Here is a 20,143-nt window from a genome sequence, read left to right as displayed (position 1 = left end):
ATTTTTCTTCCAATTAAGAAAGGAATTCATATTAATATTAGAAGACTGAACTTAAAAACATTATGTTAAATGAAATTAGCAAGCCATGAATAGTAACTTTTGCATGATTTTTTGTATGAAAAGTGCCTCAACTACTGAGACTCGCAGGAGTGAAGTAGATGGTGGATCCAGGGGAGGAAGGGATAAGAAAGTAAGGAATTTTTGCTTAATGACTGTAGAGTTTCACTTGTTCTACATGCATAAATTGTGGAGACATGTCATACAACACTGTTAATGATATATTGAACTGAATACTTACAATGTTTTGGGAAAGTAGATCTCATACTATTTGCTTTATTCCACAAACAATATGCATCAAATTCTAGAATGCATTAAGAATTATGATAAGTGTTATATGATTTTTTTCCCTTTTATGTCCTTTCAATTTAGTGTAAACCAAGGACTTTCCATTAAACTGAGCTTTGATTCTTTCAATACATATTATTCAGATGTGTTAAATATTTATGAAGGGGTAGGACCAGAAAAAATTCTAAGAGGTAAGTTTAAACAAATATGTAGTCCATTTATTAAAGTAAAAATTGTATCAAAATTATTAATTTTTATCCTCTTCTAACTGATATTTTAAAATATGTGAAATAAACATATTTCCCAAATTCCATTTTTTCATTATAATTGTCAAAAAACAACCACCTTACTACCTTTTCCCTATTATTCCCTTTATCAATTGAATATTTCATATATTTTATAACTACACGTATATTATGTCTTTATAAATTAAGGATTTTGCCTCTAAAAACTAACTTTCTTTTTCATGTATATATAGTGCATGTACCTATTGACTAAAATGAAAATAGACACTGAAAAATCATAAATATAGAATAATTTGAAGCTTTCTAGTACTTAAAAGAAGAGATATTTAAAATAAATTAATCATAAAGAGTAATGAATTTTAACTGAATGGCATCAGACAGATTAATAGATGGTTCGATAAATTGAAATCAGTAGATGGGTGATGAGTAGATATTGACCTGTAATAGCCATTCATTTTTGATTATAGCTTCACTTTGGGAAACTGATCCTGGCATAATTAGAATATTTTCCAACCAAGTTACTGCTACCTTTCTCATACAATCTGATGAAAATGACTATATCGGCTTTAGTGCAACATATACTACATTTAACAGCAGTGAACTTAATAGTAAGTATTGAATGTTCAGGTGCTTCAACATTTTAATATAATTTTTAAAATAGCACAATGTAAAATTTTTATTTTGTAAGTTCTTTACTAAGTGTTGATTATGTGAATCTTTCTAGCTCACACTATAAAGAAATAACTTTAGAAAAAAGTTTTCATATTTGGTGGGAATCAAATAACTTATTGAAAAATAGATGTCACAGCAATATTCACAAGACTATGTTGGAACTGAACTTTATAACTTGGGAGGGGGTGGGAGGGATGAAAACTGGCAGAAAAACATGGGAAGGTGTAACAATGTTCAAGAAGTACTCTGCTTACTACCTTAAGAATGTAACTGTAACCCCTCTATACATCACCCTGACAATAAAATAAGATTTTTAAAAGAAGAAAAAAGTTTTGAATCAGCTCAAGGAGCTTGGGAGTGGAGTCTACAGGATTCTTTAAATACAGAATCATGTCATCTGTAAAAAGAGCAAGTTTCACTTCCTCTTTCCATATTTGTATCGCCTTTATGCTTGTTTCTTGCCTTATTGCTCTGGCTGGGAATTCTAATACTATATTAAAGAGGAGTGGAGAGAGTGGGCATCCTGTCTCATTCCTGATTTTAGAGGGAATGGCTTTAGCTTTTTGCCATTAAGTATAATGCTAGCTGTGGGTTTGTCATACACAGCCTTTATTATACTGAGGAGTGGACAATGGATTCCTAGTTTCTCCAGAGCTTTTAGCATAAAGGGGTGTTGGATAGTGTCAAATGCCTTTTCTGCATCTATTGAGACCATCATGTGATTCTTGTCCTTGCTGGTATTGATGTGGTGAATTATATTAATTGATTTGCGTGTGTTGAACCAGCTTTGAATCCCTCTGATGAATCCTGTTTGATCATAGTGTATTATTTTCTTGATGAGTTGTTGAAGGCAGTTGGCCAATATTTTGTTGAGAAGTTTTGCATCAATATTCATCAAAGAAATTGGTCTATAGTTTTCTTTCTTTGATTAATCTCTGTCTGGTTTTGGGATGAAAGTTACAGTGCCTTCATAGAATGAGTTTAACAAAGAGCCTTTGTTTTCAATTTTGTTGAAGAGCCTGAGGAGTATTGTGGCTTGAGCTGATTCAAACCTTTGGAAAGTTAGCAGGGTATAAAATTAACCCTGAAAAATCAACTGCCTTCCTTTATGCCAACAATGAGAGGAACGAGGCAACAATCAGGAAAGCAACTCCTTTGGCAATAGTCTCAAAGAAAATAAAGTACCTAGAAAATAACTTAACTAAGAATGTAAAGGATCTTTTTGATGAAAACTTTAAAACCCTGAAAAAGGAAATTAAAGCAGAACTGAGGAAATGGAAAAACCTCCCATGCTCCTGGATTGGAAAAATTAACACTGTGAAAATTGCAGTCTACAAATTCAACTCAATACTCATCAAGATCTCAATGTCATTCTTAAGAGAAACAGAAGAGGCAAACCAAAATTTCATATGGAGTAATTAATTGTTTTGAATAGCAAAAACATTTCTTTTTTTCTTTTTCTTTGCCAGTCCTGGGCTTGAGCTCACGGCATGAACCCTATCCTTGGACTTTCTCAAGGCTAGAGATCTACCACTTGAGCCTTAGCACCACTTCCAGATTTTTTCTATGTATGTGTTACCAAGGAATTGAACCCGGGTCTTTGTGCATGCTAGGCAAGCACTCTACCACTAGGCCAAACTCTCAGCCCCAGCAAAAACATGTCTTAGCAGAAAGAACAGCACAGGAGGAATTTCAATATCAAATTTTAGACTCTATTGCAGAGCTATAGTGACCAAAACGGCTTGGTACTGGCATAAGAACAGGTCTGACGACCAATGGATTAGAACTGAGGACGCAGATATTGACCCACAGACATATGGCCAACTAATCTTTGATAAGGGAGCCAGAAAAATGGAATGGAAGAAAGACTGCCTCTTCAACAAGTGGTGCTGGCAGAACTGGTTAAGCACCTACAAAAAACTAAAGTTGGATCCTTCTTTGTTACCCTGCACTAGAATTAACTCCAAATGGATCAAAGATCTCGAGGTAAAAGCTGACACACTGAAAACTTTACAAGAAGGAATAGGAGACATATTAGGTCTCCTTGGCACAAGTCAAAATTTTCTTAATAAGAACCAAGAAACACAACAAATCAGAGAAAGTCTGGATAACTGGGACTGCATTAAACTGCAGAGCTTCTGTATGGCAAAGGATATAGCTAGCGAATTAACTAGAAAGCCTGCAGAGAAGGTCTTCACTAACCATACAACGGACAAAGGCCTCATATCTAAAATATATCAACAGCTCAAAAAATTGAATCACTCCAAAACTAATCTCCAAAGAAACAACCATCCCATTAAAAGATGGGCCAAAGACTTAAGGAGAGTCTTCTCTGAAGAAATAAGAATGGCCTATAGACACATGAAGAAATGCTCAACATTTCTGGCCATAAAAAAATGCAAATCAAAGCAACTCTAAGATTCCACCTCACTCCAGTTAAAATGGCCAGGATCAAGAAAACTAATAACAACAGATGCTGGAGGGGATGTGGCCAGGAGGAATCACTACTTACACTGTTGGTGGGAGTGCAAACTCGTTCAACCACTATGGAAAGCAGTATGGCAGTTCCTCAAAAGACTAACCATAGAACTCCTCTATGACCCAGCAATTCTACTACTTGGCATTTACCCAATCGTTGAGAAACAAGGACATACTGAACATACTACACAATGATGTTCTTTGCAGCACTGTTTATAATAGTAAAGATATGGAACCTACCCAGATGCCCTTCAGTTAATGAGTGGACCAACAAGATGTGGTATTTATGCACAATGGAATTCTATGCTGCTGTCAGAAAGAATGACATCGCCCCATTTGTAAGGAAATAGACTTAGAAAAAATCATTTAAAGTATAGTAAGCCAGACTCAAAGGAACATAGGCTCAATGGTTTCCCTCATTTGTCATAATCAGTAGAAACCTTGGGCTTTCCTAGCAGATATTTACAATAGAACAAAACCTAGATACATATGGCCATATAGAATGACGCCAAATGAAAGGATTTCCAGGATATAGAAACAAAAGCTATATAATGAGTGATTGTTGTCCATAATATACTATGTTATCTCTCATCTCTTTTGCTGTCCCTTGGTTATCTCATATTGTTACAGTATTTCACTTGGTTATCTGCTATATTTTATATATGCGTATTTGGTTATTTTTAGTCGGATAGGGAAGGGAGGAAAACAAGATGACGGTCTGTGGTGGGGGGGAGGGAAATGGGGACCAAGACATAAGAAAGGGTATCAATGTATGTGAAGTAATGCACGTTCTATCTGGTGAATATAATGTAGCCTTTCTATTATTTACAATAAAAATATATGAAAGAGGGCTGGGAGTTGGTCTAGTTGTTAAAGTGCTTGCCTAGCATGCACGAAGACCCGGGTTCAATTCCTTAGTACCACATATATAGAAAAATCCAGAAGTGGTGCTGAGGCTCAAATAGAGTTCTAGCCTTGAGAAAGTTCAAGGACAGTGCTCAGGCCCTGAGCTCAAGCCCAGGACTGGCCAAAAAAATATATATGAAAGAAAAAATGGATGTCACAGAAAATTAAGTTAAAATTTCATGTACAGGGCCCGGGAGTTTGGCCCAGTGGTTTAAGTGCTTGCTTAGCATGCATGAAGACCCGGGTTCGATTCCTCGGTACCACATATAGAAAAAAAAAAAAAGCCGCAAGTGGTGCTGAGGCTCAAGTGGTAGAGCTCTAGCCTTGAGAAAGTCCAAGGACAGTGCTCAGGCCCTGAGCTCAAGCCCAGGACTGGCAAAAAAAAATTTTTCATGTACAGTAAATACTACAGTAAAATTATTAGCATAATATTGAAGAGTTTCTTGTTACCTGGTAAATTGTATGTAGGTTTATTTGTTTATTTGAAATAGGGAATAGAAGGGGGAAATAAGATAATTGGGAGGCGTTGGAGGAAGGGAAACTGGGACAAAAACATGAGAAGGGGTATCAATGTGTGACAAGTAATGTACATACTTCCTAATGAATATAACCGTATCCCCTCTATGCATTATCTTGACAGTAAAAAAGAAGAGTTTCAATATATTTAATGATATCCAAAGTAATAACTTCAGTTACAATGGAAAAGAGAAAATATTTGAAAAAATTTGTGTGATTAGACAAAAATCAAATTAAAAAATTAAATAATGAAAGTTTGTGTTTGATAAATTAAGAAACACATTCATTTAACAGTTGGAAACCAAAATCTGTTTTGAAGTAATTGTTATGAGACAGTTAAGATTAACAAAAGGAATGATTTAATGTATGCTGTTCATTTAAAAGGGTATAAAGTTAGACTGTTTTCAATGTAAACAAACTTCTGCATTATGTACTGATTGTGATGAGATTTTATCTATATTTGTATTTCACAGATTTTGAGAAGATTAATTGTAATTTTGAGGATGGCTTTTGTTTCTGGATCCAGGATCTAAATGATGATAATGAATGGGAAAGGATTCAGGGAGGCACTTTTCCCCCTTTTACTGGTCCAAATTTTGATCACACTTTTGGCAACAATTCAGGTATAATTGACATTTAATTCATCACTCTAAAGGACACGGAGGTCCATTATTCTGTGGTTGAGAGGCTGCTAAAAAAAATCCAGATGTTCTTTTTGGTAATGAATTAATGGATGCATTTAGATAAAAATGGTTTTATATAGGCTGGTTAACACGTGTTTTAAGATATATATATATATACATATATATGTAAGATATATATATTCCAATGGTAGTGTACTTGAATAACATGTATGAAGCCCTGGATTCAATTCTTTGGTACCACATACACAGAAACAGCTCTAGCCTTGAGAAAGCCCAAGGACAGTGCCCAGGCCCTGAGTTCAAGCCCCAGGATTGGCAAAAAAAGAAAAAAAAAACCATATTCTTTTATTTTATACATTCATTCATGAGATACTGAAAAGTGCACTATGACTAGTATAAACAAGAAGGCTAAGATGATTGTGTGGATTTACCATTTATTACCATGTGGACTTCTTTGAGGCAATGAATATTCCTGAGCATGGCTTTGCTTTGTCTTAATTCCACTTTCTGATTATTTATTGCTAGTACTTAAAAACACATTTTTTTTACTATCTGCCTGGTACCTGGAAAACTTGAGAAAATTTTTACTTCAAATAGCTTCTTTAAAAAGAATTCCTTAGTGTTTTCAATATGTGATATCATACTAGTTTTAGATGGGACAGGATTACTTCTGAGAATCTATATAATAAATGATAAACTGTCTTTAGAGCCTTCTCCTAAAGGAAAAACTATTATACACTAAAACCTTTATTCACATGAATGGGATATTAGATTCCAGATTTGGATTTGGATTCCAGATAGAAACATTAACATTGAAGACAAAAGAAAAGACTATTCCACACTGTTCTGAGAAACCTAGAAACATATACCAATATAAATACCAAATATAATCACTGAACCAAGATTAAAGAGGAAAATAGATCTTCAAATGAAGAAAAAATCACAGAATAGAGTAGAAATCTGGGCACTTATATCATCCTCAAATGGGACTCAAATTATGATTACCACGGCAAATATTACTCATTTATAATTATATATTAAAACCCAATAAGGATAAGGCATAAAACTCTTGATATTGAACATACACATCACATATACTCGTGCAAAATCTGTCAGAAACCGCAACTTACAATGTTGCCTTCCTCTCTGGATTTATTTTTATAAATCTGAGGACATTGTATATATTTACACTATTTATATTTCTTGTCACCTTAGGATTCCTAAGAAAGCCACCTTTTTTTTTTTCTTTTTCAGTTGGGGGCTTGAACTCAGGGTCTGGGTAATGTCCCTGAGCTCAAGGCTAGCACTCTACTACTTGAGTACACTACCATTTCTGACTTTTTCTGGTTTTGTGATACTGAAGAATCAAACCCCAGGATTTAATTTGAATACTAGGCAAGCACTCTATCACTGAGCCCCAACAGTCCTTTTTTAGCTTACAGTTCCAACAGCATTGACATAATCTAAAGCTAATCAACATTTTGAATATGTGAATGCGTATCTACAAATCTGACTCTATAATATTGGGATAATTCATTTACTGAATTACATAGTATGTCACATTTAAAAAATCTAAGCACATGTGCTTTGCAATTTATTGTTAGTGAGTACTTCTGTTACAAAGATCAGTATTTTCTTTTTCTTTTTTTTTTTTTTTTTGGTCTGTCCTGGGTCTTGTACTCTGAGCCTAGGCACTATCCTGAGCTCTTCAGTTCAAGGCCAGTGCTCTACCACTTACGTCACAGCACCACTTCCGGTTAATTAGAGATGAGTCTCAGAGACTTTTGCCTGGGATGGCATTGCACCATGATCCTCAGATCTCACCCTTTTGAATAGCTAGGATTCCAGGCATGAGCAACTAGTACACAGGCAATGTTTTCATTTTTATGACCTGAAAAGGTAAATGGCTAATTTAATATTAACTATGACTAAAATCTAATTAAGAAACATTAACGGGTTATCATCTTCAAGAGTAAAATGTGTCAGACCCAAGAGTTTTAGACAATACCATCCAAAGAACAATTAAACACAGTCCACCTTATTATTTCCAGTTGTTCAAAATATCTTTACTACAAATGACTATTTTCATTGATTTGTATTGTCATCACGAAAGTCCTTTTATTTCTTCTTTATTTTTTGGTTTGTTTTTCAGTATTTGTTGTGAACCGGATCCTATTTAAAATACTCAGAGAATGTGTGTAGTCAAATAAAGTAGACTTTTTGTTTTGCTTTTTTAAATCACATAGTCTATCCAAGTTAAAGGAAAATAAACAAAATACATGTAAAATAATATGTGAGTTGTATAGGAAGATAGAAGGAACATCAGGAGGGTGTGTGTTAATTAAAATAATCAGTTTTGACATCATTGGAAAAGTGACATATGTATCCAATATTTTTTTAATTAAAGGGATTAGTCATACAGATTGTTCCAGACAGAGGAAAGAAAGTGAAAAGTGTCTAAAGGGAATGTATTTAACGTGACTAAAGAAAAGACAGGGAGGCAATGTCCCCGGAGTGGAGTGAGGAAGGCAGTGAAATCTAGACAACAATGGCTTCTCTATGACTGATTTTTTCTGAGTGCAAGAAGGGGCTGGTTGAGCTTTTTGAGTATAAGAGTGATAAGATTCACCCTGACTGGACGGCAGGGAAGAGCTGGTGGAAAGCAGCATGTGTTTGATGCTTTAGAAGGTAGCAAGCCCTTTGCAAAACTTTCTGCAAAACAAGCCATTGCAAGACTTTCTGTGGGGGGAGGCAGAACCAACAAATGTAATGAAGACATCAGGTTGTGGATATCGTGTGAAAGAAAGGCAACACTTGTTAATCATGATTAGTTATTAATACTTGTGCATTATTCTTCGCTAATGCAAAATTACTTAGCAGTATCTAGACCTAGGCATAAAAATGTGCCTTCAGTAAAGGCTGATTGAGTAAAATCAAAAGTAATTAATATTGAAAATAATGACATGCAAATTTTCCTACAAAGTCATCGTCTCTTGAGTAAGCTATTTCCCAGAGCTTGACCCCACAACGATGAATTAGTATCCTCAACCCCTTAAATTCTCATCATGCTCACCCTCTAAAGAGGACCAGCAGTCAAGTAATCTGATCATTATTTCTCCTTCCAAAGTTGGATAGAGAAATTAGATCCAAGTTCAGGAAGCATTTATATTATATCTATTGACTGTGATAGATACCTTTTATGTAGTTGAAATCTTTGACATTCGAACCATCATGTCTCGGCTTTGATGTTGTCATAATAAAAGGAAAAATATTTCCACTGCTATTTGAAGAGTGTAAGTGCATTGCAGGAAGAAAAAAATCATTTCAATTTGACAATAGATTAATAACTAAGCAAATGCAATGAACCTGAGCAAAGTGAAACAGATTGAATGTCAGGCGGAGATTTTAAATAGTTGGGTGGCATAGGAGCAACTCAAGAGAAAGTCATATAGCGGAAGTTATTTAAAATTAAAGAGGCAGAGTAGGTCAGAGCTCACCAGAGGCAGCAAAGTAATAAGGTCCATGGGAAGACTTAATAAGGCTACTTCAACTCTCATAACCTGTGATTCATAATCACCAGCCATTCACCCCAAGGGATATTTTTCTTCCAAGTGGCTCTTTAATGCATCAGAACATCCTGCCTCCAGAATGGAAGAGAATTAAATCTCTCCTGCTGTTCTTAGTCATGTAAGCTTTTCTTGTTCTTTTGCCTTCACTTTTAATGACAGACAGGAAGCCTAAATTCAACAGACTGAATTAGCATTGCTTTAGGGAGGAACATCTTAGCCATTTCCCTTTTCCAGACCTTCTAAAGTGCTTTCTTCTTGTCGGAGTCGTAGATCCTAAATCTTTGCATGGTCAACCTTCACTGTTCCTGTTGGAGCTAAAGAGAACTGGGGGAAAAAGCAAAGTTAACATCTTGGGATGCTCTGAAAGGGCCAATTTATTCAGGGGAAATGAGGTGAGTTATATACAGACTTCAGAAATGAATGGACCCAATAGGTCGTTAGTGGCAAAGATTAGTCTATACCCCTTTCAAGATGTTTTTGATGCTTCAGAAGATAGCACAGTGGAGAGCAAAATATCACTAAAGTGTAGTCCAAGTTTAAACTTTGATAATACCTTCTATTTAGGTAGGCTATTATCTGTCTTAGTTCCCTTATCTAGAAATTAAGGTTAAAATCAGAAGGATCTATGTCCAAAGTCTCACACTGATAGCCATGTTTAAGGAAAACTTCAAAAAAGCCTCACTCCTGAAAACTAGTAATACATAACTGTTAGGTTTAGTTACTATTTTCTTTTCATGCTACAAGAGACACAGAATACTGTTCTAAGTAGTATCCTGTGGAGTAAAATTGTTGTTTGATTCAACTTTTAAATTTTTATAACTTTTCATGTTAGGCATTTAGATATCACTACTCCAGTTAAGCATATAACTTAGTACTAGGATGATTATAGCATTTTAAAAAGTATCATCTTAAATTTCTTATCTTTCCTGCAAAATTGGTTTGAAAAGATAATACACTGTGTAATATCCATAGACAGACTGAGCTTTGGCCTTTGTCCAATGTATTACTTCCAATAACATTTATGTACTAAGTTCACATAATTTTACATACAAACAACTTGCAAATCCATATGTGTGAGACAATTTTCTTTTTCTTTCTCCTGGGATTTGAACCAAGACCCTTATCCTTGTCTGGCTGATGTTTTACCCTTTGAGCCATGTCCACTGTACTTTTTTTCTTTTTAGTATTTCTTTTTCCAGTCCTGGTGCTTGAACTCAAGGCTGAGCACTGTCCTTGGGCTTTCTCAGCTCTACCACTTGAGCCATAGCAACACTTTAGACTTTTTCCATGAATGGGTTACCAAGGAATTAAACCCAAGTTTTCATGCATGCAAGCACTCTACCACTATGCCAAAGTCCCAGCCCCTTTTTAGTATTTTTGACCTGGACAGCCTGATCCATGATCCTTTTATTTACAATTCTTACAGGGCTAAGATATCAAATTTGTACCATCATGCCCAGCTTTTTATTGGTGGAAATGGGGTCTCTCAAATGTTTTACTTGGTTTAGTTTCACTCCATTATCCTCTTGATCTCTGCCTCCTGAGTTACTACGCATGAGCCACTAGGCCATGCTGCATTTTTCTTCTTGGAAAATTTCTCCATATTTGTAGAAAGCACAACTCTTTCTCCAGGTTCAATTTCTTTCATCAACATCAATGTGTGTGCCTTTTGTTTTCTTTTTATTTGGGATGTTGTTGGGGAAGAGATTGAGTTCATTTCATGGTCAACTTAAAAAGTGATAGAGTTCTAACAACTTACCCTTCCCCAGCCAGCCACCCCCCCCAAAGACAAAGACAAAAAAAGAGCTTGAAGTAATGAAATATGTTCAGTTTTCCTAAGTTTTGAATTTATTCTAAGGTGAATATCAGTAGTTCCACAAGATTTTTCAAGAAAGTTGAGGGCTTCTTAAAAGACATTATTATTTGACTATATAAATTCAATAGGTTGATAGAAAATCTTTTATCATTTCACCTGTATGGCGTTCTAATAAATATAAAAGAACATAATGATAATATACCAAGCAAATAGTTATATAATATTTGTAGAAAATATAAACAGGGAAAGCAATTTTATTTTCCCAAGTTCTAGAAAGCTTTCTAGTAAATTTACTACAACTTAATATACGTTGCAACAGCAGAGAAATAAATGTATCAAATTCAAAAAGTCAAGAAAATATAAAACAACCCGAAAGTCTTAACATTTTAGATCTTTCTTTAAATCTACAAGGTAGTCAACATAAATAGATGAATTATAAGAACAAATGGGAGAATATTTTATCATTAGACTATGAAGGATGCAAATCTCAGATTGAATTTCTGTTTCTTGAATGAGAGAGATAAAAATCATGAATAAAGGACTAATTGGATCACACATAAAATTATTATCAAGAAATATTGTAAATATGAAAATAATTTCTGAGGTGAAGAACTTAGAATGAAATAATGACATTGGTGTTCTGACCTAAACCTCTCTCACTGATGAGATATTCCATGAAAATACAGTTTGGACTTTGTGGATTTCTTACTCCGAATGCAACTAACTAAATATACAATAATTCAGAGCTTGTCAGAAGAAGATTCCAATGGGAAGTATGCTATATTAAAATTATTGAAGACAATAAAAATAACAAATCTTATGGCTCAAGTGGCAGAAGGCCAGGCTTGAGCAAAATGTGTCCAAAGACAGTGCCCAGGCCCTGAGTTCAAGCCCCAGGAGGGGCAAAAAATATCCATAGATCTAGGAAATACATCTTAACTATAATGACCCTAGAGATAAAAAGTACTAATGATGAGTGCATAATAGTTCAATTTCAAAAAGGGGCCAGGAGTTTGGCCTAGTGGTAGAGTGCTTGCCGAGCATGCACGAAGACCCGGGTTCAATTCCTCAGTACCATGTATCAAAAAGAAAAAAAAATTACGGTCGAGTTTAAATGAAATGTGTTTTGTTGGAACGCAGTTATTGCTGTTGCATCTGGCATGTGTTGCTTAAGTGACCTACACAGGCAAAATACCATAGATAAAATTAAAAGACTTGAGGGGCTAGATTTACTCATGCCATCCAATTACAGGTGCGCTGTAATTTTTTACTCTTAGAATTCACAATTTTATCAAGAATGTTCTCCATATTTTAATTTGTTAACTGAAGAATTTAATAAATATCATAGATAGTAATTTAATATATCATTTAATGTCATTTTACCATTTTCAATAATTAAATTTTACTTGATATTTTTTATGTTGTTTATGTATTTTATTCTTTTTACTAAATGTATATTATAATCTATTTGATTACTTTAGTTTTTGTGGACATAAATCCATAGGTTGACATTACTAAAAGCATTCCCAAATATATAAATATGTAGAGTCAATAGCAGAATTAATATATTTCAGAATGTAATTAATTGGCTATGAACATGGCCAAACATAAATGGAAGCCTGATGTGTGTTAATATGGTAGAGTTGCTGCTAATTTCGAATGTGTTTAAGTAGTTCAATAATTTTGCTATTTTCCAGGATATTTGGTGGTATTTTAGTTATTTCCTTCCAATCTATGTCATAACTGAATAAATTAAGGTGAATTCAACACAGAATGAGAGTTACACTTTTATAGTGTGGATTCTGAAATCTGACCTCCATATCAATGATAACTTCATTTATTTGGTTGTGTAACTGAACTCTAAAACAAAAGTTAAAATCAGTATTTTTGAAATATTATAGCATATGTAAAATATAAGCAACACATAAGTAAGATAAAATGTGAACACACATATTTTTACACTTCATAATTTAACTCATAAATGTACAAACATTACATTTGTGAAGGAATTTAACCATTACTTCAACTTGATTAAATATTTATTCTGACTAATTTTGCCTCACTGATCTAAATACACATTGATGTATCTATAAGCAGTTCTAATAATTTTCATTCGTGTCTTCTTACTCTAAATATTACAAATGAATGTTTTTTGAATTTTATATGCCACGTTGCTTGTATTTTTTGTTATATGTCACAGGATTTCAAGCAAACACTAAATCCAGCACTTCATAAAAGCATATATTGCAATAGAATTAGATTAATCCAGTATTTAATTTGTTTTATATCATCTTTGTTATATGATTTCTATTTCCTGCCATAAATGTATGAGTGACAAACTAAGATTGAGATAAATTTCTCCAAAATAATGTTCATCATTCTTACCTAATGGTACTTTGCATATCAAATCACTTAAATCATTGGCTGGAATAATGAATTCTATACCAGAAAGTATTTTATGCATTCACTTGTGCCATTATGAAAGCTTTTACAGGGATTGTATGCTACCTGTTTCTCTGTGATCTGATAATTTATCATGCAAAGAACACAGGAAGATGAAAATTTTATCAAATCAAGTAACTATTTTATTTAAAAGTGTGCAGTGTAGTCAATAGATTATTAAACTGAGGATCTTTAAAACTTATTACCTTGCCTTCACATATGCTTTTAAGTACTGTGTTCTATAAAGTTATGGATTCATCCAAGAATATAACAAACTGGAATTAAAATGGGAGGGGAAGAATTGTGAAGTGATTTTCCTAATTAAAAGAAGACTAAGAGAGGTAAGTACAAGAGAAGTGGGTGAGAGTATTGAAAGGGTGACATTGCTGAAAATATTGTATTCATAAACTGCTTTGTTAAATGGCAACTCTTTGTACAATGACTTAAAAGTACTTTGAAAAATACCATAAAAAAATACCCCGCACTTGCTGCTTCTGGATTCCATTCTGTTGTCTTCTACACTACATAAAAACAATTGCTAATCTTTCTACTATATGTATTTTCCCTGTCAAATAATATTACTCACATAACAAAAGGTTTAATAATTCTTAAGCTATAAAAACTTTCACTTTCTTTTAAACAGGATTTTATATTTCTACACCAACTTTTCAAGGAGGGCGAAGAGAAAGAGTTGGACTTTCAAGCCTCTCCATGGAACCTACTTTGGCCCCAGTCTGCCTTAGTTTCTGGTGAGTTTCTTTTCAGTGTTTCTGCTCCTTTATGGTGTAACACATGTCAAATGTGGCCTTATTTAATGATAGCATTGTCTTTCTCAAGGTTTCAGACTCATATTTCATTAAGATGTTGCACAATATTTTAATCCATACACTGTGCCTTTTATTATTTGATAAAGTAGTAAAGTTCTTGTATGTTCTCTTCCCTTGTCAAACATCTTCCCAAGGGAAAGTTTCAAAGACAGGAAGGGATTTAGAATAAATTAAAATACATTAACAATAATGTAATAAGACTTCAACATTTCTGCTTGTTTCCAAATTAGGTATTTTATGTATGGTGAAAATGTAGATACATTAAGCATTAACATCAGCAATGGCAAAAACATGAAGACCATTTTCCAAAAAGAAGGGAATTATGGAGAAAATTGGAATTATGGACAAGTAACATTAAATGAAACAGCAGAATTTAAGGTGTGTGGAATACTTTGTGATATGTCCTTTTCTTCTGATAATTTTACACTTATAATTTTCAGGGTTATGGTGGAAAAAGTAATATATTCCTGAGAATAGACAAGACACTTCCAGCATTTTTCTACCTTATTTTTTATGGTTAACACTTTTATTATTTTTATTTACTTATTGACTTGCTTCGCCTCTTTCTCACACTGGTTAACTGCATCTTTTCATTTCACATCAAAGATGGGACTTGATACTTTGCACAAGTTCCCTGTACTTTTCCTGTGAATCATCCTTTCCTACAAAGACATCTCAAGCTATCAATACTCAACCAGCTGACCCCATGCTGCTTTCATCTCCATACATTTCCTTGAAAAAACAAGGCCTCTAATTGGGAAGTTACCTATCACTTATTTCACATTAAGATCAATTAATTTTTCAGCTAACACTTTAACATATTGGCTTCCTAAGGGTTTTGCAATTAAAATACAGAAATAGATAGATTATCTCTTTAGCCAAATTAACACTGTTCTAATAGTCTGATTTCAAGCAAGATGAATGTTTACACAGACACTGTGAATATCAAAGGCTTCCATTTTATTCGTAACAAGTTAGTTGTAAATCAGCCAGGTAATACTCAGAAGGACTCTCATCTGTATATTGCCTGTCTGAGTATTTCTTTCCTTTGATATCACTTTTCTTTAAACATTTTTCTCTTTTTTTTGAATTTATATTTTTATGTAAAGTTTCTCTTCCAACTTTGTTTGCTTGTTGATAGTTGGAGTAAGAGCGTGGGAACAGCATGAAAGCAGAAGAAAGGAAATGAGGACTTCTAGTGAAATTTGGTTCAGTTCACTGAGCATCTTTTGTAAAATACTTAAACTTAATTCAATCATTTTGTATTTAACCATCAAGCAGAATAAGCACCAAGTTGTACAAACACTGTAATAGCCCCAGCTTATTCATGATTTCACTTTTTGTGTTTCAATTACACATATTCAACAGCAGTCATAAAGCATCCATGAAAAAATACAGAAATAATAATTTGTTCATTTTTAAGTAATTTATTAGATTATAGTCTTGCACTTTTCCTGCTGTCTTATGTTATTATTTTTAATCAGTTACTGTGCCAAACTTAATGACCTTCCTCATAGTTTAACTTATGGAATATAGGAAAATTATAGTATACATTGTCTCCATATTTTCTGCAATTTCAAGTATCCTTTGGACTGTTAGAGTGTACTACCTAATGGTTAGAGGGTACTATTGCATTTGTATTTTACAACTGATGTGGAGGTTCAATAATTATTATTCTCATTTTGAAATTTTATTTCATTTTCTGTGACACAAAGGAAACAAGAATTATTTGGGAAAATGTTCACGAGATAGAGTGAATGAATAATCAAGTAGATGCACAATGTACAAGTATTGAAACACCAGGGAAGATAATGATACCATGTCACTAGTACAGCAGGGAGTGCACTTAGCAGTCACCTGTTTATTCTACAAAAAGGAAGGTGGCAGAAAAGGGTGGCCCAAACTAACCATTGTTCCATTGAGCCTATTATGGAGTCTCTCATGCAGATTCTGTCTCCAGAGTGCTTCTGAGTCCCAGGGTCAGTGCTTCTAAGGGATTCTCCTCCCATTGCCCTAGATGAACCGTGGCTAGGACCAGCTGGTATTGCATGGGCATTTTGTGACAATAGTTAACTCTTGTCCTCTTATTCGCCATGCTTTTTATAATGATCTCCACCAGTGTTTCTTCACTTCTTATTTGCTATGTCTTACAAACTTAAAGATCCACCTGAATCTTTTATATTCTTAGGGGAAGAAATCATTGAGAAGTCTATCTACTGCCACAACATATGACAGAATATGACAGAATAACAACATTATGAGATGGAGGCCAAGAAAGAGACAGAAACTATAACTACATTGTCTAACTCAAAAAGTAGATATGGATTAAATATACACAGACTGTACATAGTATAAGAAAGCTGGATTCCTCGTAAGAATTTAAAGAGCATGATCCATAAATATTTCACAATTCAATTACTGCTCATCATCCAGGTGCAAATTGTAGTGTTGACCTGTGAGAGGTTATTGGAACACAAAAGACTAGAGTGGAATAATTTTATATATGTCTCTGAATTTCAGATTGCTTTTAATGCTATTAAAAATCCATTCCTGAGTGATATCGCTTTGGATGATATTAACCTAACCCATGGGATATGCAATGAGAGTCTCTATCCAGAGCCAACTTTGGTCCCAACTCCTCCACCAGAACGTCCAAGTATGTACTTTCAATGTGTTTTTTTCCTGAAACATTAATATTCTAAGATAGATTTTGCTTTGGGTTTTTTTTCACCCAAACACCATTGTTTTTTTCACTGAACATCAAAGATTAAATTTTGGAAAGTAAAGAGCCACGAATAGAGCACTTCCTGACCCACAGCTTTACATGCAGAGTTAGACTGATTAGTTGGAGATAAAACTTAGAGAGATGTTTCTTCTAGAGCTAGTCTCAAACCATGTTCCTCAGATCTAACCTACTGAGTTAGCTAGGATTTCAGGCAGGAGCCATCTCAGAGTGGACTCATGACTTCCTCATGAGTGATTCTAATATCTCAGGGTTCCATTAAGCCTCACGCCCTCTAAGCTTGCCTTGAGAATAATTTAATAACAAGGATGGAGCCTTTAACTTTAGCATAAGCACCACATCAAACAATATGTTTTTCTGAAATGATGTCCTTCTATGGTTTTTGCAATATATTTTCTTTATGAGGCCACTAGTAATTTGCAGCTGAATATTAATTAGGATTTTCAGCCCTGGGGGATATTTTTATTTTAAAAGTACAAAGTAGAGCCTGAGTCTATTTGTGCTCTCAAGTCAAATTGGAAATCTGACATTTCAAAGAAATTCATTACTGTTCATCTTCTCTGTGTCAAAGGAGACAACCACTTCACAATACTTTCAGACTAATAGAAATTGACAAGGGAAAGGAGAAGAAAATACAATGATAAACTATATTAAATCCCCACTATCTCTCTATTAGGATATTATCACTACATTATCATTAGGCAAAAGTATCATATCAAAATCTACCATGTAAAAAGTACTGAAAAACAAAAATGAATTATACCAATAATCATTCATATACAAAATAGTAATACAAAAGATAAACACCTAAAGCCAAAGAAAGGTTATTTGTACCTAGTATGTGAGAAGTCATGGACAACAAAAAATGTGAGTTGCAGAAAATGTTAGGGAAGCATGAATGACATTCATGAAGTTGAAAAAATAGTGGACTAGAACCATGAATCCTGTATGATAAGTCTGACGACAAAATTTTAGTAAGATGTGAGCTTTTTCTTTTTTTTTCCAGTGCTGGATATTGAACGTAGAATTTTGTGCATGATAGACAAGAATAAGAAGTTAGTTTGCTGAGATCAAACTTTGCATTTGCTCCATTTGAACCTGGCAGGTTACTCAAATTGCATAATTATAATAGTTATTACTTGCTATGCGTTAAATATTCTTTCTATCTCCTATTAGTTTGGCCTTTTTGCTGACAGATATGTTTGGCAAAACAATTTTGGCATCAGAAAGGTTGAAAATGATGATGAAGTAGAAGAAAATACTAATAGAGGTTTAAGAGTTTATGCTTCGTTTCACTTCATTCTGTGTAGATGCACTATGTTTATTATACACAATATTCTTTATGAAAAAATACATATTCAAAGTTTTTAAAAATTAGTGCTAGTTGAATAAACACTCACTACAGACCCAATTGTACCAACATTTTCCTAGTTCAATATTATGTCATTCTGAAAAATAGATTCTCTTAATGCTTTCTGTTGGTCCTTGTATTTGTCAACAAATAGTCTAGACTTTACAAGGTTTAAATAATATACCTTTATATGGCTTATGTTTAAAACAGCAAAATCTGATCATCTAAAATAAAATATTTGAGATAACTTTTGATTATAAGTATTATATATACAAATAAATTTTAAATATGGTTTCCTTGTTAAATATTAATCTACATGACCTACATTAACATTATATCAATTCTAGCCAGAAGGAAAAAAAGATAATTAATTCCCTGATGTCATGGAAGCTTAGTATCTCTGCATATTTTAGCATTAGAAAAGGTATAATGGTATAATAATTGATCTTATTTTAAAATACAAATGTAGAATCTACCCAGAGTAAATTTGTTCCACTTGCCAACCGATTCAATTCAAGGCAATATTTAGCACAGTAGAAAATGTTAATTACCTTCCAATGCATCCTGAATGATTTTATTTTAATGCTATTTTCAATTAGTTCTGTGAGAGTCTTATTTGAACAGAGCTTTTTTGTTTCTAAATCACTGACTTGTTCAAGCAAAAATAAAAGTAAACCATGGATGGCTAGGCAATAACCTTATTTCCACTCTTTAGAGAGCATTTAAGTAAGAAAATAATCCCTCGCAAATAAATGAATAATATAGTGTAGTCACTTTCTACCATCAATTTTAGGGATAGATACTGTGACTAGTTTGAAGGCATGCAAGTTTAGTCCTATAACAGGAATTCTGTTTTGTGACAGAAGTCACTTGCTGCTTCTGCAGCTGTGTGTGTGTAATACTAGCATGGAGCTTATGCTGAAAACACTTTACAAAAGCAAACATTCGGTTACAAAAGCCTCATTTTCATTTACAAAACATTCTAGCAGTGAGATAACTACTAAATAGCGTGGGCATGTACAAAAGTCCTCACATTTTGGGAACTTGAACTTATTACTGAGACCGTTTAATTAAGAAAGAATAAGTTAAATAAAAATACATTTTTAGCCAGTTCCATATTTACTTTATAGATGTTTTTTTCTCAATCTGGTCATAATTTAAGTCATTTTCTATTTCTAAATAACAAATAAAGTTAACTTGAAAAGTTTAATATACATGATACTGAGAGCTAAGTAACAAGTTCTTCACACAAAAGTTGTCTCTTGTAAGAAATGGCCAACTCAGTATATCATCACACTTACTTATTTGAATTAATAGTCACACATTATAATTTCTATATTACCTATTCTTTTAAATTCCTTAATCAACAACTTTTAAATGATTTTATTTAATTTTATTATTTCATCTTTACTTCCAGTAGCCTAATTTTTTAGTTATCTTTGGTTAGATTTCTACAATTAATAATAAATTGAGATCTCCAAGAATAAAGTTTAAATTTTGGTATCACAACTTTAATACAAAATGACTGCATCATGAGTGGTTATAATAACTTTTTAGTGGAAATATAAATTTTCATAAAATGAGCACAA

General features: G+C 33.5%; 1 protein-coding gene across 1 annotated transcript in view; it reads left to right on the top strand.

Moving 5' to 3' along the window:
• The window catches only part of Tmprss15 (transmembrane serine protease 15), a 93,699-nt gene that overhangs the window by 32,213 nt on the left and 41,343 nt on the right, over window positions 1–20,143 (top strand). Inside the window, exons 9-14 of the mRNA XM_090333295.1 lie at window positions 430–536; window positions 1,058–1,198; window positions 5,636–5,785; window positions 14,277–14,382; window positions 14,691–14,838; window positions 16,981–17,116. Coding sequence (XP_090189421.1) covers window positions 430–536; window positions 1,058–1,198; window positions 5,636–5,785; window positions 14,277–14,382; window positions 14,691–14,838; window positions 16,981–17,116 — 788 coding nt within the window. The remainder of the gene's footprint in view (window positions 1–429; window positions 537–1,057; window positions 1,199–5,635; window positions 5,786–14,276; window positions 14,383–14,690; window positions 14,839–16,980; window positions 17,117–20,143) is intronic.

This window comes from Megascapheus bottae, chromosome 1, assembly GCF_031878675.1.
Source record: "Megascapheus bottae isolate mThoBot1 chromosome 1, mThoBot2.hap1, whole genome shotgun sequence".
In the NCBI taxonomy this organism is placed as follows: Eukaryota; Metazoa; Chordata; class Mammalia; order Rodentia; family Geomyidae; genus Megascapheus; species Megascapheus bottae.
Note: the sequence above shows the minus strand (reverse complement) of the source record. Positions and strands in the feature narration are given on the sequence as shown.